The sequence below is a fragment of the Taeniopygia guttata genome, chromosome 2, assembly GCF_048771995.1.
Source record: "Taeniopygia guttata chromosome 2, bTaeGut7.mat, whole genome shotgun sequence".
NCBI lineage: Eukaryota > Metazoa > Chordata > Aves > Passeriformes > Estrildidae > Taeniopygia > Taeniopygia guttata.
The window spans coordinates 106876179-106902125 of record NC_133026.1 but is presented as its reverse complement, the minus strand read 5'-3'; the positions used below and the strand labels follow the sequence as shown (position 1 = coordinate 106902125).

At 41.7% G+C, this 25947-nt stretch overlaps 1 protein-coding gene and 1 long non-coding RNA gene across 3 annotated transcripts; one reads left to right on the top strand and one right to left on the bottom strand.

The window, feature by feature from the left end:
• Nucleotides 1-212: 212 nt before the first annotated feature.
• Nucleotides 213-12299, bottom strand: LOC121469524 (uncharacterized). The gene is made up of 3 exons (XR_005979650.2): nucleotides 11897-12299; nucleotides 3961-4024; nucleotides 213-2755 (listed from the first exon to the last, which is right to left on the bottom strand). It is a non-coding gene; the product is annotated as an uncharacterized lncRNA (long non-coding RNA).
• AQP4 (aquaporin 4) lies at nucleotides 11339-23969 on the top strand. Of its 2 annotated transcripts, none has more exons than XM_002195991.7 (5): nucleotides 11339-11721; nucleotides 15904-16318; nucleotides 17240-17404; nucleotides 17761-17841; nucleotides 19567-23969. In XM_002195991.7, exons 1-5 carry the CDS (start codon nucleotides 11648-11650, stop codon nucleotides 19843-19845), a joined length of 1014 nt encoding a protein of 337 aa, XP_002196027.6. In that variant the 5' UTR covers nucleotides 11339-11647; the 3' UTR covers nucleotides 19846-23969. The 2 variants fall into 2 exon arrangements, with proteins under 2 accessions (XP_002196027.6, XP_004175276.5); XM_004175228.6 differs by lacking the exon at nucleotides 11339-11721 and adding an exon at nucleotides 11829-11946.
• The last annotated feature ends 1978 nt before the right edge of the window (nucleotides 23970-25947 follow it).

The window sequence follows — 25947 nt, the reverse complement described above, 5'->3', positions numbered from 1 at the left end:
GAAGTGGGACTGTGATATCTGACTTATGGGATTATAAGAGATAAAGGCATAATTTGCAGCATAAATGATAACCTCTATTTTTAAAAGTAAAATTTAAAAGGTCAAAGTGGGAGGCTGGATTGTAACTTTGTTTATATTTGTAAGAATCCTGGGCAAAACAAAAGCTGAAGGTCATCCACCATAACTAGCATAAAATCTCATATCCACAACTGTGCACAGATGTTTGTTTTACTCAGAAAATTATACATAATGTACGCAGAAGAGGAATGAAAAGACACTCCACAACGTTCGGTGCGATTACATCTACACTAGAGATCAGCTGTGGCATGCAGAGCCTCTTTTAAGGGGCTTCATTACAGTAAATGCTTTTTAGTTATGAACATTTCTTCATTTGAAGATCTCTAAGCACTTCTCTAATGCAGGTCAGTTGTCAGAGCAAGTAAAATGTGCTGTAAAGGCATTACAGTGAGTCTGTGGGAGGGCTGGCGTGGCAGGAGGGTGCTCCTTTGACTCATGTGTCTGTTCCAAACACCAGACAGTCATGCATCCCTCCTGAAATTAAAATTTGGTTTTTGGAACCTAATGTTCTACACCTGCCTTTCTTCTAAAATGAATCAGTATTAATAAAACCAAAATTTTTAAAGAATAAACAAGTTTAAAAGAATTAAACTTCATAGGTGTGCATTGCTGAATTCTGATATATACATCAATATAAGGCAGCTTCTTTTTTCCAGGCAGAATTCGGCTTGCAAAGCTCAGACATAGCCACTGTGCCCATCTATTCTAAAATTGCTGCTAAACTGTTGCTTGCTGGAAGTCAGAGGTGTGCAACCACAGTGCAATCAAACACAGCACATTCTCCTGGAAATGTCCTCTGGTGGAATTCCCCCGAAAGGCCAAATTTATTGGAGCTACTCCTGCCTCAGGCTGTGCTATCTTGGTGATGTGTCATTGGAGATCACTGCTTTAATTTTAAATGTAGTTTAAATTTAACTGAAAATTGCAATATGACACTCAGCATAAGTCTGAGAGGAAAATATTTTTCTAGAGCTTTTTATTGTATATGTAGGTTACGTATAAACATCTTTGTTGTATGCGCCTTAAGGCTAACAATGCATCAGAAAAGTCTTTTCAACTGTATTGCTAATACAAATTTATCAACTTTATAACTCCTGTGATGCCTTCAAAAGTATATTAATTTGGTCTTGGAACATAAAGTCTGAAATCTGACCATAAATCACTATATTTCATTAAAAATATGGATGCACCAGTCCTGTATCAACCAATTAATGTACAGTTCACAGGGCAGGGCAAGCACATACACTACTGGGAGGTGGAACTCTCTGATTTAGCAAAGGACATCTGTTTATATCCCCAGATACCTGAGACTGCTTTTCCTTCAGAAATGTGCAGAAGTGGGTAGATTCAAGAAGCAGTTATATTAATTAGCTTAATGAGAATGTCATAGATTTTTTGGCTATCATATAATTCATACTTGTTTTAGGGGAGAACATTTGTGCTTTTGGCAATGCAGCTAATTGAAGTGAGTTCCACACGTCTCTTCAATGTTAGATGTAGCTCTGCTTGTGGCTGGAGTGATGGAGAGGTTCTGTAATTTCATGCACTTGCTGGACAAACATGAAATGCTCTCTGCATTGGTATCCCCGCTGGTAAAGTAGTCCTATAAATGGAAGGAAATTATACCATGTGTCTTCTCCTAAAATCATTAAACTGTGTGGCTAAAGAGCAGTGGTTAGAAATTAGGTATTAGTAAGGAATTTAACTCATGGATGTTCCTTGCCTTTCCTTATGCATTATTTCCAATGGCTTGGACGGAGCTGGGGACTTCCCAGCTTTGCCCCAGCCGAGAAACACATCATTCATCTCTGCTCTGGGCAGTTGGCAGCCTTAAGAATGCAAGCTCTGTCTCAAAACACTGTGCATCTGTCAAGCCTATCCAGGCACTGCCTCAGCATAAAACCAGTGCCAGGATGTCTGACCAGGGGAAAGTGTCCCTCTGGTTCCTTTGGGAGAGCAGACCGGGTGAAAATCTTGCTGTCTCTATTTATTCAGAGCCCAGATGAAAGACAAAGTGTTTTATTTTGGTGTAAATAAGTACTGTAGTATTTCTTTTACTGCAGTAGCTGTAAATGAAGTGATGCTCAGCTAGAGGATTCTGCAGAAGCAGTGGATCCCATCCAGGTATGCAAACTCCTGCCTTGTCCTAAGCACCAGAGCTGCATGACCCAGTATCCAGTATATGACCCATGTTTCTCCATCCCTTTTGAAATCCTGCCACCCCTATGGGTTTGCAGTTTGCCAGATGCACCTGCTTCTGGTCATGGGTACAGATGTGGGTTCTGGGAGGAGATTTCCTGGTGGGACACTTGATGGGGTGGGGAAGGAGACAGGGTTTAAAGCATCTGTCTGCTTTCAAGTAAGTTATGGTGTTTTCCCCAAAGTGCACTCCAAGCCACAGACACAAGCTGTCACCTTTGCTATGACTTCTGCTATTCTCTTGAAAAAGAAAAAAAAAAAAAAAGAAAAAAAACATGAAACAAAAGAGGGACAGAGGAAAAAGCTCTAATGAGAAGGGGAAATGTTAATTGTGGCTGGAGGTGACAATGAACAATAATAAATTGCAGCTTTGCTATTGTATCTCTGATCAAAGTACTCAGAGGCTGCAGCAGAGCAAAAGCTCAGCTCCAAGGGAGGATGATGTTTCTCGAAATCCTCATGATCCCTGCAGGTCCTCCTGAAGAGCAGAAAAAACACCAACACCAAACCAAAGTTAGATAAGATTTTTCTCTGTCTCAGACATTTTGCCAACAGGGGTCCTGTTTCTCTCTCTATCTTATTGTCTGTCTCCAGCCTAGTGGACTCTACAGTGGGTCCAAGACAATGCACTGCCCCTGACTACAGAAACTCCCCTAATGGAAGCACTCTTACCAAGCAGAATCTGGCCCACAATTTATTTGCTGCCTTGCTTTATTTAAAAGTGATGCTAAGACTGAAAGTTTCAGCTTAAGCTGATATATGTTAGGCTACTCAACCTGCAAGTTAGGAGGCAAAACTTTTTAGGTGGACTGAGCCATTGCTGCTGCCAGGCACATCGCTGGGAGTTGCAAATGCCACCCTGAAAAGCAGGATGGCCCTAAGGGATACTCCTAAGTGTTGCTGAAGAACCCAGTTATTAGGAAGCCATGCTTAACAGACTTTTAGTATAAAAACATACCCCTAAACATACTTATAATTGGAAGCAGCAGAAGCTTCTTTGCCAAACCCATACCTTTCTGAGCAAGACATGGAGAAAAAGAAGGAATATTTTGGTACATTTTCTGAGATTCTTTCTAGAATTTTCAATTCTACTTTCTGTGCCACCCTTGGCCCCCAAGCATCAAGGCATTTCTTTAATTTACCAAAGGAAAAGAAGCTCTACCCACTGACACATTTACAGCTAAAATCTGCTCTCTGTGCTGCCTTGGTTGCTGAAACAGGCACAGGCTGAATGAGAGAAGCTGAGAACTTGTTATGTAAAATCTACAGCAAGTGAGCTTTTCTAGTGCTATTATGCCTTGGCCCCTTATTTTGGCACAGTAACAAAACCACTGAGACTGGACAGTTATAGGGTTTCACAGGCTTTTTTTTTTCCTTTTCCCTTTTTGGCCTCATAACAAAACCCAAGTGAATCAATGGTGTGCCCAAACTTCTGAAATAGTCTAGGACTTTCAGTATCTTCTGCACACAAAGAAAGAGTGGGGAAAGATTTGTCTTTTATTTATTCATTACTTAATCAGGGCAGACTACTGTCTAAAAATATCTTGCTCAGGATCATGATAGAAATCTCTCACACATTTTTCCAGTTGCTTGGGCTACACTATGATCCCTACTGTTTTACATTCACATTGTTTTCTCTGTGTGGCTTAAAAATCTCCATTTTTCCCAATAAATTACACTTGCCTGTAATTCAGGTGATCATTTTCCCCTCCAAGCCTTGATTTTTGTTCTGCTTGAGCATCATCACCTGAGTAAAAAATAAAAGCAATAAAAAAACTAAATCAATCAACCAATCAATCAAAAAGGGAAGGGAAGGGAAGGGAAGGGAAGGGAAGGGAAGGGAAGGGAAGGGAAGGGAAGGGAAGGGAAGGGAAGGGAAGGGAAGGGAAGGGAAGGGAAGGGAAGGGAAGGGAAGGGAAGGGAAGGGAAGGGAAGGGAAGGGAAGGGAAGGGAAGGGAAGGGAAGGGAAGGGAAGGGAAGGGAAGGGAAGGGAAGGGAAGGGAAGGGAAGGGAAGGGAAGGGAAGGGAAGGGAAGGGAAGGGAAGGGAAGGGAAGGGAAGGGAAGGGAAGAATAGCTTTTTTGCCTACAGACTACAGGGGCTGTATATGCATTTTATACCTCTTCATGATTTTGGATACTTGGAAGAATCTACAATTACTCAGGTATAGAGAGAAAAACTCTTTGAGGCAATGCACATGGAATCAGGCTGACCTTTTAAGAATGAGTTACAAATTTCTGACATTGCACAACAAAAATTGCATTGTGACACTGCGTGGAATTGCCCTCCTGTGCCTTTTGTACTAAATAGGTTTGGTTTGGAAGTCAAAACTAATTTTTGAAGAGACCATTCTGCAAATTTCACTCTGTAACATGGAGACCCAGGCTGGGTGGTTTTCCATCCCCTCCCACACCGCAAGAACCAGCCAAGCCACAGTGGGAGCACTGGGGATCACGGTGCCAGTGAGGCGTGTAGCTGAAAAGAATCCCTTTCACTGGTGTGTTGGTTCTGCCATGCTGTGAGTGAGACAAATGTGCTCGTGTCAGTCAAGTGTGCAGGGTGACACTGAAAATCAGATGGGAATTGGATATGTTAAGCTTTCACAAAAGGGGCCACGTTAAACCATAAACCCCTCAGAAATCTCCCTTTCTCTGCAAGCATTCTTAGAAAGTTACATCTATTTTTAACAGGGTTCAGACTATTTTGACCTGGAGAAGTGTCCTAGAATCACAGAATAGTTTTCATTGGAAGAGAGCCTTGAAGATCTTCTAAGAGCTTCTAAGTTCCAACCCCCTGCTTTGGAGTCTCCGCCACCCTTGTCTCCTTCACAGACACTAATTCAGTACAATACCTACCCACACAAAAATAGTTTACTCCATAAAACTCACGAAATCCACTTTAAACAGCAGCTTATAGCAAGGCTATCTATCTAAAACATGAATGCAGGAAAAGAGGTGACTGATAAGTTTAAAGAGGTAAGCCATGTCAGAAATAAAGTTACTGTTCTATAAAGGATTTTGAGATAAACATGCTGTCAGGTTTTCTTTAGAAGCTTATGGACAAAAGAACTTGTAAATATTCATAGTCAGATCCTCCGTTTTTGGTTAGTTCAATGAAAGATGCACCACTGCATGGGAAAAGGATCAACATCTTCACATCTGGGCCCCGAGGTTTTAGCTTTTAGAAGGTATTAGTGTTGAGAGGGAAGATAACCCCTGTAAAATACATAGTATTAAGACAACAGTTACTGTAGTAATCCACAAAGATAACCTGGATGATCTGAAGAAAAATTGTCTTTCTTTGGAATGTGCTGCATAAGCCCATTCATGGCATAAATTTCCGTTAGATATATAAATCCTATGACTGTGAAGCTGTGTATGTATTATACATATTTTCATTATATTGTATAAAGGAGAAAAAAAAAAAAAAAAAAAAAACTTGGACAAAGAGCAAATTCCTAGCATTTGGCCACTAGTCAAATATACACTACTGAGGCTCAGCCTTGCCCAAGAAAAAGAAAATGAACAATACAATTTCATTTTTAAAATCCCATAATGGTTGACAGAGGTAGCTGAACAGAGCAATGTGTTTCAGTGTTTCTTTGCTGCTATACTGAGTTATATCTGCTTAGAGCATTATCACTGTTCATTAGCCACAGAACAGCAAATGGGTTCAGACCTGGCTGAGAGATCTCTGAAAGTACTTAATATACTAATCATGTCAGCTGTTGGTGGATCTGAAGGGATGACTGTGAGGCCTCTTCTGTTTTAGGGTTTTCTTCAGCAGGTAAGTCTGGAAGTAAATATAGAATCACTGCCAGTATAGTTTGAAAATTACTTAAATCAGTAGATAGAGAAAAGGATGGCCAAACACAGCAGACTGGACTGTCCTATATTGTGATGCCTGTCAGACAGAATGTCTGCAAAATTGCATGCCTCAGAGTGAAACAAGACTTATCTATAGAATGAGGGCTATATCCCCAGAAGGTTTCAGGAGTTACTGTAAAAAAGCAAGAAAGAAGGCTTCCTCAATGCAATACTGTGGCAAGAATGACTAATTCAATTCCCAGGTGTGCTAAAAGAAATGCCTTTATTTCAGAATATATCTTCTGGTAGACCAATATTAAATATGCATTTTAAAAAGAATGCTGAAAAAGTGGTGAAGGCACAAACAAGACCTGAAAAAAAATAAAGTTACTGAATTTTCTTTAGAGGGAGAGACTGAGAGCTCAGTCTGCTAAGCTTATAAAAAGGATGATGAAGAGTTGAATTGCTCACATTATGTAAGTATCCTCATGGGGAGACAGTAGAAGTATAAGAGGCTTTTTAATCTGACAGATAACAGCATAATAAGAAGCAGCATATGGCATATGAATTCATACAAACTCAGTTTAGAGACAAAGACCACTTTTGGTCATGAAAATTATTAGTCTTGGGAATAAGCTACCAAGGGAATGGGTGGATTTTCTTTCCCATGAGTTTTCAAATCTAAGCAAGGATACTTTTTCAAAATATATTTAACCAAATATAAGTTACTGAACTCAGTAAATGTGTCTTGAGGTAAAGTGAAATGGTCTACAATATATATACAAAGTTAAACAGAACATGTTATATTGCTATCTAGTCTTGAACTCCATAATTCTTTGACTGAGCTTAATTTCTGTAGGAGCCTAAAGTGGTGGTGAGGGAAGAAGCTGAGCATATCGAGCTGAGGAGCTTAGAAACAGCAGAAGGACTGTAAGTGACAGCAACATAGACTGGTCAGGAAAGTATGGCTGGATGTTTACCGAGTACTGCAATTTCTGTGGCTGATAAAATCTGTGATGCTTAACTGGATTTCAGTGTCTCACATAGCAAAGTTAGATAAATCTTTGGTCCCACTGGCTAAGGCTACACATCCCCAGTATACAGACCACCAGCATGATGGGCTGGTTTTCCCTCCTGGCACATTCAGAGCTGACTGCATCTTGCTCTGTGCTGCTACTGCTGCATGACACTGCCCCCTCCACAAGAGACCTTACTTCTCTATTTCCAGTTGACCTGGGGCTGTTCCTCTAACTTTCCTGTGCTCCCATGAGTGCCCAGGGCAGCTTTCCTGCACCTTCTGTCCAGTTCATCAAATCCTGCCGGGTTGTGCCACCGATGCAGCTTTTTGCAACTGACACTGCAGCAATTTGTGGCAGGAGAAGAGAAAAAGATTTTTGTTTTGTTTTGTTGTTTGGTTGGTTTTTTCCTCCAAGCAAAGGGTCTGTCCATGCCACGTTCAAATTAAACTGTTTCTAAAGGTGAAAAACCTCCAGGTGGTTCCTGTGCTACCTCGTTCTTAATTTTGCTTTTCCAGTAGTAATTGAAGCCTACTGAGGTGGGGGAGAGGGCAAAGAAAAAGCACTCAATCCAAATTGTCTTGTGAGGGAGGTAATAGAACAGGGCTAAGGAAGCTCAGCAGTCATTTAAGTGCACAGCTTCTTGTAAAATCCTTTCTGAAAAGCCTGAATGAATCCCCCAAATGAATGGCCATTTTGTCCCTTTTAGTTCTCCTTCTCTAGCACAGAACTCAATGTGCAGCTTGTGGACAGACAGATTCCACAATAAATAGAGAAGGAGAGTAAAACTAAACCTACTGGAGCTTGGCCAGCAGCAATGTCAAATCTCTTGACTGATTTCCCAGGGAATTCTTGCTCTAAATGTCAGGAGAACATAGCCCTGCAGCCAAACCTGGACCAGACTGATACCAAGGCGTGACAAAATGAATGACCTAAGTAACAAGATTACACCGCAGGAAAATTAAAACTTCAGAAATGTGCAAAGATCACATTTCAGTAAGTGGTGTTTTATGTATGATCCCTTTAGTAGACAAAGCTTAACCCAAACTTATAAAACAAAATTGGTGAGGGGAGGGGGATTTATTAGTGGCAACAGAATGAAACTTTTCATCACTCCGGGAAAAAAAAAGCCTGAGAGTTTCTGCAAATGGTTTCTGAAAAGGCTCACAGCCTGCTCTTAAACGCTCTTGTCGACAGGAGCCAAGGAAGGCCAAAGGAATTTGGTCTCCTAGGAGTCTGCACCACTTTGAAAACAGCAACTAAGTCCTCCATCACTAGGGCACTTCTACAAATCCTCTTGGAGTCTGTCCTGCCAGGGACAGCAAGTGTCCCTTTTGCTGTGGTTGCTTGCAGCCACTCATGCCCATGGAACTGGCAGGAGCCTAAACAGCCTTGGATTTCTCGTCCTCCATCAGCTGTAGTTGAAATTGGCTGGTGGGTTCAAGATCTGCTGAAAAGGGCAGGAACACCCAGAACAAAGAAAGGGGGAGAGAGAGAGAGAGAGAGAAAGCACAGGCATGTAAACCTCCTTGCTTTTGGAAACTAAAAGCCTGAAGTGATGCCGAGAGGAGTTGAGCAAGATCAAGAGTTTAACAACAGCAATATAAGGAAGGATAGAGTCCAGATCCATTGGATACAAGTGGAAAAGGACTAAGACACTGAGAAAACGGACAGTGCTTCTAAATTGTGCTCTTTCGTTAAATCTGTTTTAGTTTTGGCTGACAAACCCCATGGTCTGACAGAGCTGCCCAGGATGGGTATCTATAAGATTTGCCATAACAGTGAAGGGACTCTTCCCACATTGTTATTCAGTGAGATGACAGAGTCTAGTGCTGGCAGTTTTGCTGCCCCTCTCCTTCATATTGTTTTAGCTGGAATTAGCTGTTTGCACATTCCTCTCTGACTTTGGCAGTGTGCCCTCTCCTCCATAACCGACCAAACTGAAACCTCAGATCCAGCATGCTTCAGCTGTCTGGGAAGTTCTTGTTCAGAATGGGGATGTCTTATGTGTTGCATGTTCTCACCACGGCTTAAGTTCCATCTTTAATTCATGATGGCCTAGAAATTATTGTAGAAACTCAGACTTAATGTTCAGTGAAGGAGAAGCTGAAGCACAGCAAGATTCCTCTGCACATTTCCTCCCACCCTGACATGGATTAAGTTTTAACACCATCTTTAAATTTTTCATAATACCCTTTTGTAAGTTTTTTCCTTAACTATGTTGAGCACAGTAGCAGGAGTATTTCACTGTTGGATAGAAGTCCAAAATGAGTTAACCCAAATTTTATAAAGAAGAGAATATATAAGAAAAAACAAGAAGAAAACTATAAAAAAAAACAAACAAAAAAAGAACGTATGTGACCCCAGCTCCCAACACTGACAAATTTACCCCTGGATAAACTGGGGCAGCTTTCCTCTGATTTTCAGTGCCATCTCAAGGGATGTCTTCCTTGCCTTCTGTGCTTTCAACAGAACATAGTCTGTTTATTTGATCAGAGCTGGCACAGCACACTTCGCTCCAGGTTTGTGCCCGAAGCATTGCCTTTCTCTGTTTTATGTGGCCACAACCTTTGTCTAATCCTCCAGAAGATCTTTCACAATAAGAATGGTACCAGTGACAGAAGCTATTAATGTTCTGGCTTCTCCATGTGGCAGTGATCTGCTCTGCAGATCAAAAAGAGCAGATATACGCTATCTGCCAGAAAAGGAAAAGCAATTACTGGTTTTGCTAAGTGAATTTTGTTTGTGAACAAACAAACATGCCAGAGGAGCAGAGTCCACAAAGTGCCAAAGAACAAGTGAGTTTTTTTCTGAAATCACTGTAGCAGGGTAAGGGCTTAGATTGAAAACTGAAAGACAGCAAATGGAAGAGCAGAGATGTGTAATGATGACCATACACAACCACCCCACCCCCCCCCCCGACCCATCCCTTGACTAAGCTCAAGACATACGCAAATAAAGTGAGGCTTGAAAACAAAAAAAGCAAGCATCAAGCCTGCAGCTTCTCTTGTGCCATCAAACTGTGAGTGTCTCTTGGCTTCCTTTATGACATGGCTCTAGAGGAGGAGTGGGCAAATTGAGAGAAACACCTACATTTGTACATTATGATAGCCTGTATTTGCAATAAACTGTGATTGGTAAGCATTTAACATATGGATATGACTTTTTTATTGCTGTGTCTACAAACTTGTAGGCAATATATAAGGATGTAAGGATGTCTAGGGCATCCTTAATTGATAGTGTTGCACATTTATACTTGCTTTGCACTGTTACAAATTATTGTCTATATCTTTTAGCAGAAGCTCAGGGGGGACTTTCTGTCTGTGGTTTCCTGGAGTAGCTCTGGTCTGGCACTGTTTACTCATGGTTAGAAGGATTATCTGGTACAATGTGTCTTGTACAGCCTGTCTGGTCATGACAAACTTTGATTTTTCACTGTTGATGCATGGCTTTATCTGTAGTTTAACCTCATTTTACAGCTGAACATGTTCCTTACAAAGTATTCTATATAATTTATGAGCATACTCTTCTACAGCATACAAAGGTCTAAACCAGATTTTCTATACAGTTAGTTCCATTCTCAACCATGTCTTCTTCAAGTGACAGTTTCTGTGCATTCTCTAATGAAATAGTTGTGCCTGGGCCCCTAGGCAACATTGTGTTTTTTCTTATTACATGCAGGGCTGTTTTGCATTTAATTGTTTTCATGCTGTAGAGGCACTGAGTAATGACCATGAGAATTTCCTCAACAGACAGCATCACGGTCTAATTTAAACACTATTTTCCATTGGCCTCCATTTGGCATTTCATACTAGTCAAAACTTCATTCAATTAAGCAACTTCAACAAACAAAATGCAATATAAGAATTATATACAGCTATTAGAAAGAATCCAAAGGAGGTTTACAAGGAGGGTGAAAGACCTAGAGGGGAAGCCTTATGCAGAGTGGCTGGGGTCACTTGTTCAGCCAGAAGAAAAGGAGACTGAGGGGAGTCATCAGTCTAGAGCTTCTTCATGAGAGGCAGTGGACTGATCGCTTCCCTTCAGTGACCAATGATAGGACCAGAGGGAATAGTGTGAAGGTGTGCCAGGGGATGCTTAGGATGCACACTACAAAAAGATTCTTCACCAAGAGGGTGGTTTGGCAGTGGAACAGGCTCACCAGGGAAGTGGTCACAGCACCAGAACTCAAGAGATGTTTGGTTAATGCTCTCAGGCACACTGTGTGATTCTTGGGGCTGTCTTTTGCAGAGCCAGGAGCTGGACTCGGTCCTAGTGGGTCCCTTCCAAGACAGGATATTCTATGATTCTATGATTTTCCAACCAGCAGAGCTCTAGTAAGGTACTAATAGGCATTTTAGATGGATAAAATTCCCTGGCTGCTGAGCTGCTAGAGCTATGTTCTCTTCAACACAGTGAGTGGCAGAGAAGAAACTGAGCAGCCTTTGAGTCCTCCCCAGTGCCGGGCGGCCCCGCGCCGCAGGAGCACAGCGCTCTGGCTTCTCTGTGCCCGGCAGCCGCGAACCCCTGCCTTGCTGTGCAGGGGCACATGAGCGCAGCCGGCCCGCAGCCGGTGCTCCGGCGCCCGTTCCTCGAGTGCCGCCCGCCCGCCCGGCGCAGCAGGTAGGGAGCGGAGCGCGGCCGCCGCACGCTCGGGAGCCGTCCCGCCCCCGCCCGGCCCCGGCCCCGGCCCCGGCCCCGGTCCCGGCCCCGGCCCCCGCCCCCGCCCCGGCCCTGGCCCAGGTCCCGGCCCAGGTCCCGGCCCCCGCCCCGGCCCCCGCCCGGCCCCGCCGCTCACCGCGCCCGCCGGGGAGGCATGAGCGACGGAGCGGCCGCTCCGCGCCGCGGGTGAGTGCGCGGCTCTGCGCGGGGCGCGGAGAGGGGAGGGAGGGAAGGCAGGCGGGAGACAGGCGGGAGACAGGCAGGAGACAGGCAGGCGGGCGGGGACAGCCCCCCCCAAACCAGAGACGAGTTTATGGAAAGCTGGGACGCGGGGGGTGCGCGGCCGCGGGATGGGACTGTGCGGCGCCGGCAGGAGTGCGCGGCCAGGTGTGAGGCTCCGCGCTGCTGCCTCTCTCCTGCGTTTTGCACTGAGGGATGGTAGCCAGGCAGCAGCTCCCTCTTCCCGAAGGCACTATCGGAGCCTGTCGGTCGCTCTGGAGTTTTAACATCAGAGGTGTGAAGGGTGCAGCGAGAAGCAAACTCACAATCTCTTTCCACATGTTAAAACTCTGTCGTCCACTTGCAGTCCTGCAATAGTGTGTCGTGTGTGGAGAAAGCCCAGGGACGGCACAGCGAAAAAGTTGCGGTTCTGGGCTCCCAAGCTCCCCACCTCCTGTGGATATCCATGCCAGTCGCTCATTTAACAGCTTTCTGGAAAACGAGGCCAAATTATTACAAAGCAAGCCCTGCGACCGTGCCTTGGTTTTGCAACAGCGGCGTGTCGCCCTCTTCCCTCAAAGTTGGCCGGCAGGTGCCCGATGTCCATTTGAGCTCCAGCCGGCGGTGCAAGCTCAGGTCGGGCAGCGTGGGAGCTTGCTGCGGAGATGCCGCTGTAAATAGCCACTGCACGCACAGAACTTAAGTGTGACAGCAGTGTCCTGTGGAGTGGCTGGCCGCCAGCCTGCGTCCAGGGTGTGTGCTCTGCTCCTTGAAATTATATTCGTTAGAAAATGAAGAATTTTTAAAATACAGTTTGACTTTTGTACCAAAACCTTTTTTATGATTTACATTGTTATGGCTTTGAAGCCATAATCACGCCTGAAACCCTGCTGGCAATGTGATCTGCAAAACCCACCTTGCGTCCTATCAGACACAATTTACTGTGTAATCTTGTAGCCCAGACCAGAGAATTTCCAGTGTGCCCACCTGTGAAATTAATGTGTGACCATCACATTAAAGTGGTTTTCTGTCATATTTTGAATTTATCTAAGGAAAGCGTGAACAACAACTACTCAAAAAAAACCCTACTTTCTGCAATTTTGATTGCAAATCTTAGCTGCTGAGATGTCCCATTTCAATTTCAGACCTGTCGCAGCCATCACTCTGTCTTATCTCCAACCTTTAAATCTAACTGTATGCTCAACAAATAGTGGATGTTTGAGATGATTTTGGTTTCTGAGTTGCTGATTGCCTTTGGATTTAAGTGAAAACCTTGGCTCAGGGCTCAAACATAGTATTAAGCTTTTATTAACATTTATAGGGGGGTTTTCTGTAGGGAGGAAAGGTGTGCAGTTTAAAAGAGAAATTTGGCCATCACAGCTGAGCATTTTGCTTGGTGTTGAAATCATAGAAAAACAGACTGCTTAAAAAAAAAAAAAAAAAAAGTATGGATTAAAAATAGATGTTAACTGTAAATATGGCTGACAGAGTTCTATGCAGCATGTTTCAGAAAAACAAAACTTATGTTGTGAGCCAGCTTTTGTGTTTGAAGATTTGGCTTGCATGCAGTATTTCTGCATTTTCAGGGCTACAAATAATATTGACTGAATTGACTGCACGTGCTCTCATCTGGAGAAACAATCTGAGATCTATCTTTCATCAGCAGCAGCCTCCTTCTAGCCAGGCCCACCATCAGTCCAGTAGAAGGTGTGATCTTCCACATGCATGTGCACACACACACTCACTCTTAAGGTGATTTTCCAAGATGTTCCACAACCAGTGAGAAGTCAACTGCATCATCTTAATGCCAAATACAAACACCTTTTTCTGTCCACTTTCTGGGATGAAGGTGTGTAACTAAGTTGCTGATCTTGCTGTTCTCTGAGTACAGAAAGAGACAGTCAGGCGCATTTGAACAAAGACATCAGGAGTCACCATGCTCCATAAACCTACATTCCCCCCATAGTGCCCTTGGTGTCTGGAAATCTTTCAAAACTCTTGATTATAACACCAGGGCTTGCACAGGAAAATCCAGGTTACATCCCAGCTGAGCTGAGGGATAAAAGAGTAGCTGAGTGCTGCTTCCCTTGTCTGTGCACAGGGGTCCCAGGTTTCTTTTCCATGGGCATCCCTATGTTCACCTGGAACATGCCCAGGGGCCTGGGAAAAAGAGCTTTTCTCAGTATGGATACCTGTATCTTACTCAGGTCACTAAGGTAAATTTTTTGTGAGGAAGCATCAGTGTGAATCTGGGCATAGGGTTCAAAGCTGAAGGTCACAAATACCTGTGACCTTCAGCTTTGAGGAAGGCAATGATTTTGGGTTCATTTTGTACAAAAAGTCTAGTCTGAATGGTTGGTCATTAACTGACTGCTAATATAAGATCTTTCAAAAACATCTTTCCATTTGTCTTGAGTTTGACTTAAAATCAACAGATTTGGGGATTACTTTCTTCTCTTTTGAGGTTCTGGCTTCACTTCTCTAGAAGAACATGTCTCGTTCAAGTGTCTCAGATCCCTTCATAAGCACTTCACAAGAGCCATTTTTAGGAGAGAATGTAATTATTCTCATCTGAGGGTCTAGAGAACTGAGATAGAGCTCAAAAAGCCTATCCAAAATACAGAGTAAATTAGCATAGGAAATGAGTCAGGGAAACAACTTATTTGCTCCTGTCACAGCATTAAATTGCTTTTCCATTACTCACTGCAACTGTTAAGAAATTCATGGACCATTCCTCTTGCAAAGATTTGAAAAGGGCAGACATGCCTTTTATGCTTCTTTCTGATGTAACTGGTATTAAATATGCATTGTAGCTCAGTTACCATAGATAACTGAGCATAAATTCATCCATCTTCCACTTGAAATTCTGTTCCCAAATGTAGCAGCTGAATATTCTTTCTTTTGTTTCCTAATTTTTGAATGGGTCGGATGTTCCTTGCTTTTGTTTTTAGAGAAGAATCTTTTTAACATTCCTTAGAAACTAATTAAAATGCTTCCCTTTTGGCTTATTCTCCTAATTTATTAATACCACAAATAACTTTTCTTTGGTGACCCACTTTCATAGGTATCTGAACATCTAGCAAAATTGTAACTCATCAGGAAGGCAGTGTAGACTAATAAATAGCATCTCCAGACAGGAAAAAAAGCCAAAACACTACTTCCTTTGCCATGCAGAGTTTTACACACCACACATGCAGAAAATATTGCTCTATTCCCCAGCTCAATTGGCACCATTAGCCCAAAAGAAAGCATTTTATTGATTACACGATTGATTTAAAGGTCAGAATGTAGGATTGCATCTATTCTCCTGCCTGAATTCAATTTCCACCCACTATCCACACTGAAGAAACTGCTCTTTGAATAAATATAAATTGAAATACTGGTCTGTGTGAGGGTTCAAGCAAATAAACTTATGTTCTGGTTCCCAGGGCAACTTCCCAACACTACACTGTCATCAAAAACCACTAGTCTAGTAAGATACTGCTTTTTTTTGAATTATCTTACCTGCTTTATGGAAATTACAGATTTGTGTAGAAAAAGGATACTCACTGTTTTAATGAACATCATGATCAACAGGCCACTGGAAGTGGTAGAGCTATACAGCCTCTAAATCAGAGGCCATCTAGCATAAAAGACTACACTTAATTTAATGATCATTTCAAAATACACTGATGTTGCTTTTTGGGAGCTGAAACTATACAGAGTTATTGCAAGGAGGGATTAATTACCCCATGTCCTGCAGACACTCCAACACTGGGCATGTCTTAAGGGCAGTCTCCTCTAAGAGTGTAATCTGTGGTTGTCCCAGCACAAGGATACTCAGTGTTGCCACCTTCTCTCCAAAGTCTGCTGAAGAGCAGCCCCTAACAGGAGAGTGTAAGGTTTACTTGGTGACTTCTGACAAAGATTTTCTTTCCTTTTCAGTAAGTGTGGACGTCTGTGTAAGTGTAAGAGAATTATGGTGGCGTTTAAAGGAGTCTGGACTCAGCCCTTCTGGAAGGCCGTTTCAGCAGAATTTTTGGCCATGCTCATTTTTGTCCTCCTCAGCCTCGGCTCCACGATCAACTGGGGTGGAGCAGAGAAGCCCCTGCCTGTAGACATGGTCCTTATATCCCTCTGCTTTGGACTCAGCATTGCCACCATGGTGCAGTGCTTTGGACACATCAGCGGAGGCCACATCAACCCTGCTGTGACCGTGGCAATGGTCTGCACGAGGAAGATCAGCCTTGCCAAGTCCGTCTTCTACATTCTTGCGCAGTGCCTGGGAGCCATCGTGGGCGCGGGCATCCTTTACCTCGTCACACCGCCCAGCGTGGTGGGAGGCCTGGGAGTCACTGCGGTAATCACTTCTCCTCTGCCTCCTGAACTAGGCTGGCTCAGACCCTGAGAAAATAGGATCAGTGTCACACAGAATGAGGAGAGCTCAGATTTTCACATCTTGCTGGTTTGTTTACAACATCCAGACAGGGCTTAAAGCTCTCCTTAGGATGGGTTTATGCGGTGTAATAGCTATAGCTGATCTTTTTATAGAAGCTCTCTTTCCTAGAACGTCCCCAAATCTGATGACAGCAGGTAGTGTTAATTTATATGCAAAATTTAAATAATATATGTGTGAAATGCCATTTTTATATGGTCTGGGGAAGGGGGAAATTAATTCCATGCTATTATGATGGGGATTGAAAAAACATCAATTTAAAATGACATACTTTTGAAATAGATTGTGGCTTAGATTTCAGCTTTGTTCTAAACTAATAAGGAATGCCATCAGTTAGCCCTGTTGCAGGACTTATTAAAAATGCACTTGAGCCACACACTGCTTAATTTTTAATTGAAATTTAAATTAATTAAGTCAGGGCTAATTAATGAATTTATAATTGAATAGTAAATTACAGTGATCCCAAGGAAAAAAAAAATGGTGAAAGGGAAGTGCAGCATTTGCAAATCCCTGCGTAAAAATAAACTATACTTCTGCAGTCTAACTTTGAAGTTCCAGTTGGGTGTTACTATTAAGCCTTCTGTTCTCAGTCCTCATTGATTTTCCATGTTTCTCAAAATCAAAAACCATTTTAAAGTAAAAAAAAAAAAAATAGGGAGAAGAGTGAAGAGGGGGGAAATCTGTACCTCTAAAAGTTCATTGTTGTATTTCACCTTGTACTATTTAGAAATACCATTCATTGAAATACAATCTGTGCATGTGATGGCTTTCTGATTTACAAAATCACCTTTTCTTCATTTTTGGTGTTTCTTTGCCTTCTTCCAGGTACACCGAGATCTTTCTGCTGGGCATGGACTCCTGGTGGAATTGATAATTACATTCCAGCTGGTTTTTACTATTTTTGCTAGCTGTGATTCAAAACGAAGTGATGTCACTGGTTCAGTAGCTTTGGCAATTGGATTTTCTGTTGCAATTGGACATTTATTTGCTGTAAGTTAATGGTTTCTCTTTAAAAAAATAGATCCCTTTACCCTTTATATCTACTTCAGATGTAAAAGGAAACTTTTGTGACCTTTAGAGCAATTACAGCTATATAGCTGCTGTATTCTTTATAAATCTATGCCAAAGGACTTTGGAGTGTCAGGAGTGTCCCTTTGGGAAGGGTGTTGCACCAGAACTTTTCTGGCTGTTCATGTGATGACTTTTTTTAACTTTGTGTTAAGACTCAGGAGAGTGACGATACCTGTTGTAAAGAGGAGGAGCGTTACAAAACCAGGGTGTCCCACACGAATTGAATCACTACCTTCCAGACTTTAATAACAGGCGATGTTTTCTCTCTGCTTTAGATTAATTACACCGGTGCCAGTATGAACCCAGCTCGATCATTTGGACCTGCTGTCATTATGGGCACATGGGAAAACCAATGGGTAACTCTCTTTTCATACTTCATCATAGCAACAAAGAGTGGTCAGGATTTTTCATAAGTCATTTGCCTTCAGTTATCTCTCCAAGTACATCCCATAGAGACCATCCCTGAGGAGGACAGGCACTGACCTGCCTCAAGCTTAGGCATGCTCCTCACCTAGGACTGCAGTGCAGCATGCAGCATGTTGGAATAGCATCTTACTATTCAGGGGCTGTTTTGTGGAGGTAGTAGCTGGAATAAAAAGGAAATAATAGGAAAAGTTAAAAAAAAAAAAAAAAAACCAAACAAAAAAAAAAGAGCGACCCAAGAAGGCTAAAAGAATGCTGGAAAGGAAAAACCTCCAAGGCAAATTGCAAACCCCGCTGGTCCTGCTGCTGAGGAGCTATGGAAGTAATTCTGTCAACTTCACATTTCACCTGGTTCTGCAGCAAACTGGGGCAGATGTATAAAATGAGAACAGGGACCCTCTGTGATCTGGTTCCTGGGGGAGAATCTGTCTCGGCAAATGCCTGCAGTGAGAGATGAAGAGGTTGCAGTCTGGTATTTGCAGACCAGGCCAGATGTTACCTGCTTCAGTTTGAAAGTGTCAGCTTAGCCAGGAGCAGTTGTGCAGGAAACAATATTATAAGCAGGCTGTGAATGATGCAGTAAATTTCTATAGCATTCAACAACCCAAGTTATAAAAAAGCATTTCAGATTTTATAAGGGAGAGATGGATCACAGCTCAGCCTCACCTAATTACAGAGAGGGAAATCACTTCTAGGAAGACTTTCAGTGTTAACTGGAAGAGCTGCGCATTATAGTGCATATAAGGATTTTCTTGATTTTTAAAGTATGAAGCCCACATTGCTCCCACTGCAGCTAAGAATAGAAATAGCATTGTCTTCAGGCCCTAAGGCTTCAATTCTGCAAACACGATACCATGTGTAACTTTGTTCCCAAGAGTTATCCTATTGAGGCAGATTTACCCAGTTATCAGTGAATGGCTTGTTCATATGAAAAACTGCTGTAGTTTTTCACAAGATTAATTATCCATACTCTGAGGAAGCCTGTAATTTATAACTAAAGCTATAAACAATAAACAAATGCACCATGGAAAAACTTTCAGGAGAAGCTTAGTTACTGTCCTGGCCACTTGGAAAGACAGCCTTTTCTCTTTCTCCAGAGCAGTGACATTGGCACACCATTGACAGGAGCCTGCGGGCTTTTGCACCTACTAATGTTACTGCACTGCTGCCTGTTGTGATGAAATAGATAGGTACCTAGGAAGTTGCGTTATGTCCATTGTGTTTGTTTATTTAAATTAAATTATCAGACTGCCTGTTGTGGTTGACTGCCTGTTGTATTCTGTAGGATTAAATGCCAAATTTGAAATATTTTGGAAACCTAAGTCTGAAATACCAAAGCAGAACTCTTTGTGTGTACACTAGGAAGAGCTTGTTTTCCTTGAAAATTCACTGTCATCTTGTTTCAAAATGGAAAAAGAAAAACACTTTTCCACATCGATGTTTCCTTTGTGTGTCTTCTTGCAAAAAGTCCGTATTTGTGGTCTACAGCTGGCAATGAGCAACAAAAAGTTTAGAAGAGGCCTCCTGTAAAGAGATAGACCAATAAAACTTTAGAAAATTATTTCCCTTTGAAGAAGTGGGCCTGCTTGTCAGTCTTCTTATCACTGTTAATTTAAAAGCTTAATGCCTGGGATTTTTTCCCACCTCTTTTTTTGCAGGTGTACTGGGTGGGACCAATAATCGGAGCAGTCCTTGCTGGTGCTCTGTATGAGTACGTCTATTGCCCAGATGTTGAACTCAAGCGCCGCTTCAAAGATGTCTTTGGTAAGGCTACCCAGCCCTCCAAGGGCAAGTACATCGAGGTGGATGACAACAGGAGCCACGTAGAGACCGATGACCTGATCCTGAAGCCTGGCATAGTTCATGTGATTGATATCGACAGGGGTGAGGACAAGAAGGGAAGAGATCCATCCAGTGAGGTGTTGTCTTCTGTATGACTAGCAAGAAGCACTGAAAGCAGAGAGCAGCCTGCTAGCACGTCCACAGATATCCTTCCACCCATTAAAGAAACAGATCTCCTCTAGACTGAGCACCTTCCACTTCTTGAAAGGTATGGTGTGGGCAGCTGCATGGAGTGGTGTCCCCAAACCATACACCTGCTCAGTTGGAAGATTAGGACTTTGCTATAATTAGGATTCCCCATCTATTATTCCAAATTTAGACTTGTTCCTGGTGTTTTCCTTTCCTTCTTTCTGAAGCAACCCTAAAGTCAAAAAAAGAGATTAAAGCATTCTCCTTTAATAAAGCAGTCAATAATGAGATAAAGATAGAGATGTGTAACATCCAGATTGACAGTTAAGACATACCAGGAAATGCCTATAGACATGAAGACCTGCTTATCAGATTGTTCTTCTGACACTTAATTGGCTGTTGTCAGCACAGATTATAACATCTTACCCATTAAGCCTTCTCTGCAAGGTTCAGAGACGGCACCAGCACTATTTAAGAGTTTTATCCACAGTCAAGCAAAGGAGTATTGTTTCCACTCATGTACATCACTATTGCCTTGCTACCTCTGAAAAAAAAAGATACTTTAACAGGCTTTTAAGAAAAAATTCTATCAACCCATCAAATTTCACTCATGTGATTCACCGTATAAATACATTACCTTCATCCCCAAGAGTAAATATGCTGAAATGGAATGTTGAAGTGTAGGGTAATAAGGCTGCAAAGCAGTTGATTGTACTTCATGCTCCCTCTTGTCATTGTCTATCTGGTGAAACATTCTCCTGGGGTTTGACTATTGACCATTCAGTGTTAGCAGACTCTCAAGGTCATGCAAAGAATATAAAGGCTTTCCTGTTACTTAATAACTTAAATAAGAGATATCAGAAGAAAAGAAGGCATATCTGTTTTCAGTGCACTTGTTTGAATACACATTTCTGTGCTAATTTATGTAAACTAAAGGTTTAAATTACTTACCTATTTTCTTACAAGATGGTTGGAGATAGTGTTTTTTAATTTATTAGTAATATAGAGGGGTTTTAACTTTTAACTGTATTGAGACACTGATTGGGAAATATTTTTTTATAACAGATGATAAAAATAAGTCTGCTTCTGGCTTTTTGTTGTAACTGATGCCTAACTATTTGAACAGGTTCCCTGCTTATTCCAGTGTTCACATAGTCATAAACTACACCTCAGCAAAGGTTTCTTTATCTGTTGGTAGAAAAAGGTTTAAGTGCTTGCAGGGTGTTTTAGGGGCAAAAGGACATGAAATATATTTGGTAAACAGTCTTTCCCCTATAGAGGTTTTTGCCAGACAAAATCACCCCAGCAGAACATTTCTGTAAAGCTGTTACTGACTTAACTGCTTTTGTTTCTGATCAGTGGCTTTGAGTTTTACAATATGCAGCTGCAGAGCAGTCAGGAGCATGGTATTATTACCCTAATTATACAGTTTTTGTTTTTAAATTGAAAAGCTATCCCTGCTTATTTAGCAAAAAGAGAGGAAAAAATATTAGTCCTGACTGTGGGCTGTATTAGCCTCATCTGTTCTTTGACATACCCTACATACAATCTTTATTACAAGGTATTAGATGTTTCTAATGCGATAATAAACCACTACAACCCTTAAATCTGTGCACTATGATCCAAGGGCAATTCTAGTATCCCAGCTTGCAGCCTTGTATATTCCCAGCATGTCCTTTTTCAAGTTTCACATTTTTCTTGTCTTAATCCCTGTCAGTGTGGTGCAAGTTCCCTGCACTGAGCATGTGATTCATGACTCCTTCATGCATTTGCAGTTGAGTGTGGCAGGGGACCTGCAATGGACAATGTCAAATTGCAGATAAGAGCTCCTTCCCACAGCAAGGACTATGTCTCCCAAGGGAAGGGCAGCACAGGTGTGGTGTTCGACCTCTGCTCAGATGGATGAATACCATGATAAAGAGATTCAATGAGAAAGATCAAAACTTGTGAGGGATTTACCTAGGCAGTTAGTTGGGCTTTTTTTTACATAGTTCCAATCTATATTTGTTAAAGGGACATTTTGGTTAAACCTTTTGCATGGCTTAAAAAGGTAGAGAGTAATGCACATAGAATTGGTGGATTTTTAAGCAAAGGCTTGCATTTTTTTGTACTTAAAGACGCTCCCTAATTTGTGAATTTTGCATGGTACTGTGTTATTTAAATAAGAAGCTGTGATTTGTTTTATGCTTAAGGGTCCTTTACACAAATGGCTTGATGCGTGTTTTCCTCACCCAGCCTGATTCTGCTGCTGAGGTGAGCATAATGTGAGCATAGCACCAGGTTAGAAGGATCTTTTTGCTGAAACACTCTGTATTAATGAACTGCGGCAAACACTCAGAACCAGCCCCAGAACCAGCAGAACTCCTTATTGAGGATAAGATCCTGACATTTCTTAAAAGATCAGGGAAAAGAAGGGATGCTAAAATACGGGCCACCAAACAGTAAAGGTTGCTGCCATGCCATTAGACATTAGAAGGTAAGCAGTGTGTGGTAGGTCTGCTCCTGATCCCACAGATTAAAACTTGTGGAGGAGTTTGTCATTGACTCCGGTGGAAATGATCCTGAGCTTTTTGGGGGCCTGATGGCTTCTCTCATACACTTCACTGTGTTTTTTCTAAAATCCTAGGCTTTCAGCAATATGTTTAATTTTGGAAGAAGATGCATTCGACTTGAGGTTTATGACGCACCCTAAAGTAAATCCTTACAGTGACTGTAATCACAGGTGGTTCTGCCCCACCACATTCATATAAGGGAATATCACTCTTCAGCATCTATTAGGATTTAGTTTAGCACAGGGATATGTGCTCCTCTAAGCTGTCTTGCAATGGTATCATCACTGTACAATAGTCATGCTTGGTTAAATAATAGACTAGCATGACCTTTTTATGGATTCAAGATACTTTTGGTTTTGTATTTTTTTTAAACACGTACTTTGCTACTGTTTGAGTGAGATTTGTATTCTAAAGCTCTTCAGCTCTATACTGCATCTGGTAACATACTTGATGTTTTCTTAAAACATTTCTTGGTTTTGGTGGGAAATGTTTTTGTTTATGACTGTGAATGGAAATCACAGGAAGACTGGCAGGTCTGTCATCATTTTGGGGCCCCAAAAAAAAGGATGAATCTCACTCCTCCATGATAGCACGATTGTTTTCAATGCTATATTTGCACTTTAACAAGCACCTTCATAATATTAAGTCACTGCGTTTCAGAAAAGAAAGCAGAGAAGCCAAGGGTGATTCCATTGAATCACACAAATACCTTTTAGGCTGCGTGTTCTCTGTGGAGTTCATCACCCAAATTCTGGCTATTCTCAGGAAAAAAAAATATGAAGAGACCTTGCAGCGTTCAAGTTATCAAGTCATGATAACGCTTCTGTTAAAGTGTTCCACCTTTCAAAATAGGAGTGAGATTCATCTCATGCCATTTAGACTTGTCACATGTATTTGCATATCAGCTTTTCAAAATGTGCTTTATTTCTTATTATTAGCAATTACCACAGTACGTGCTTAGAAAGCTAAATGGCCATCTACCTTTCTAGTGCTTGATGGCAGAGCAGCTGCCACTGTGCTCTGAAACATCTTATCTGCTGGATGTGTAACATATTCAGGATATTATACACCATCCAATATTTTTAATCTTATTAAAATACGTGAGAATTTTCATTGTGAGTCTTTCATTTCAGGGTGAGAGGTGAAAACACCATGCACAATTTTTTGTATCTCAATTCAGCCTGTGTGTATCTGAGTTTCTCAAGGACTTTCTAAGTAGATATTATGTAAATATAGACTGAAGTATTTCCTACCCACTTACATGATCTAAGCCATCCCATTGCAGTCTGAAATTTAGGACAAATGAGTTAAAGCAAACTGTGTATCTGGATTTTTCCACAAGACTGCTTATTGTTTAAGTGCTTAGTCACCATGATATCAGAACTAATATAATGGGACTTAAAATTTCCATTTGTAATATTTGGAATAATCTACTGAAAAATTCACTATAAAATAACACATGATTATCTGGTTCCCACATGTATTCTACTGTATCTCACACTACTGTTGCAAATAAACACGTATTAAAACAAAAAAAAGGCATCTTGTGATCATTGGAAACATTTCATGATCCTAAAGCTTAGGACTGAAATATAAGGAAAAACCCCAAACCCAGACCATAGAACATGTCTAAGAGGAGTATGGAAATGTATGCAACAAAGAATTAATGATTTACTCTGGAAAAGTATTCATCAGAGAAGAGAGCTTCTTGTGCAAATGATTTAATATTTTTAAGGAAATGAGCTAAAGCAATTATAGCAAAAATTATGCTGGTATGCTGTCATGGTTTAAGCCCAGCTGGGAACCAAGCACCACACAGCTGCTTGCTCACCTCCCCTACTCCTAGCCCAGTGGAATGGGGAGGAGAATCAAAACTAAAACTTCTATGTTATGATAAGAGCAGTTTAATAAAAAAAGGCCAAAACATCAGTGTGTTATCAACATTATTTTCATACCAAATCCAAAAACAGCACTGTACCAGCTACTGAGAAACAGCTGAAATCAGGTCATGTATGTACATCACTGATTTTGCCAAATGGATTAAAAACTCATAGGACTAGCAGAGAGCAAAGGTTTTGAAAAGTGATAGAAATTATACTGGCACTTCAGACCCCTTTCACTAAAACACAGCTTGTGAGACCAAGCTCCCATGATAATCTTTGGAATCTCAGGAATCAGATCCTGTGGTATTTACATTACAGCTTGTCTAGCTCTTTGCTTAGGATGCAAAGTTTAGCTCTTATGACGTATATGGAGGTAAATTAGGATCCTGGAAATGACTAATATGAGAACACATCACCTGGGATAGCTTCTAATCAGCAGGAACAGATCATGCCTGATATTCACCCTTGCAGTGCTTTAGCTCTTGCCTTCAGCTCCTTCAAGCTCCAGAGGCACCTCCCAAGAGTCCTAGGGGAGCGTATATGTTGCATATTATGGGGTACACTCATGATTTGTACCTTACTGAAACAGGTTCCCAAGGGAATTTAGGCAGAACTAGTAAAATTATTTTGGTGACACAATCACACGAGGAAGGAGCCACTCTGACATTTTGAAACAAGCACAGTATGGGCATCTGGAGAGTTACAAAGACAAACACATCGTAATGGAGCTGTCTGCAGTGTTAAGATGAAGGGTCCTGCAAAGAGCACAAAACCAACAATGTGGACAAGTGATATCTTTGTAGTATACCTCCTACCCAGGGATTACTGGAACTAAGGTATCACAGAATTAAAACATGATCCCCATTGTATGAGGATGTGGGTGAGGCTTTTGGATCTTATCTGAGCCTTTTTTGGATCCCATGGAGAGGCTGGGCTGTGCTGGGTGGGTAATGTCCTTACTCTAGGCTTCAGTGGCAACACTGGCTTCAGCAGCAACAGCTACAAACAGCAACTATGACCCAGTCATTTGCTTAAAAATGAACTTAGAGAGTAAATATTTCCAATATCCCCTTCCTTTTAAACCCTCATTTGGCTTTAGACTCCTTTATCAGTTGTAGATTGTAGTGTATTGCAAACATTATACACTGTTTTATTTATATCAGACTGATAACTGTTATCTTGGCTATTAATTTCTTTTGACTTTTCTTGCCTCATTAGAAAAACAATCCTTACAAGTACAAGAACTGTGGCATAATCAGACTAAAAAGAGCTATCATAATGTTCTTTGGAAAGGCAAAATGAGCTTGTATTATCTGTCTCTCGCCTTGCCATGTGGAATGGGGAAAGGCAGAGGTTTTCTGTGGACATGCCTGGCAAACGGAGTAACCAGCTGCTGTTCTCTGCTCATGCTCAGTGATGAGCTTCCTGTGATGTTTCATCCCTATTTCTCTTCTGAGATGTATCTCCATAAAAACCTCTGGAATTCACAGTATGCCTAGAGTTTCTTGTTAATAGAAGTGTGTCTATGAAAACGTGCACAAGTGTGCACATGCCTGTGTGTGAGAGGTGCAGGAAGGCACAGCATGGTACAGCCACGGTGTTTACTTCTTCCCAGCAGTGGACAAAATCAGTG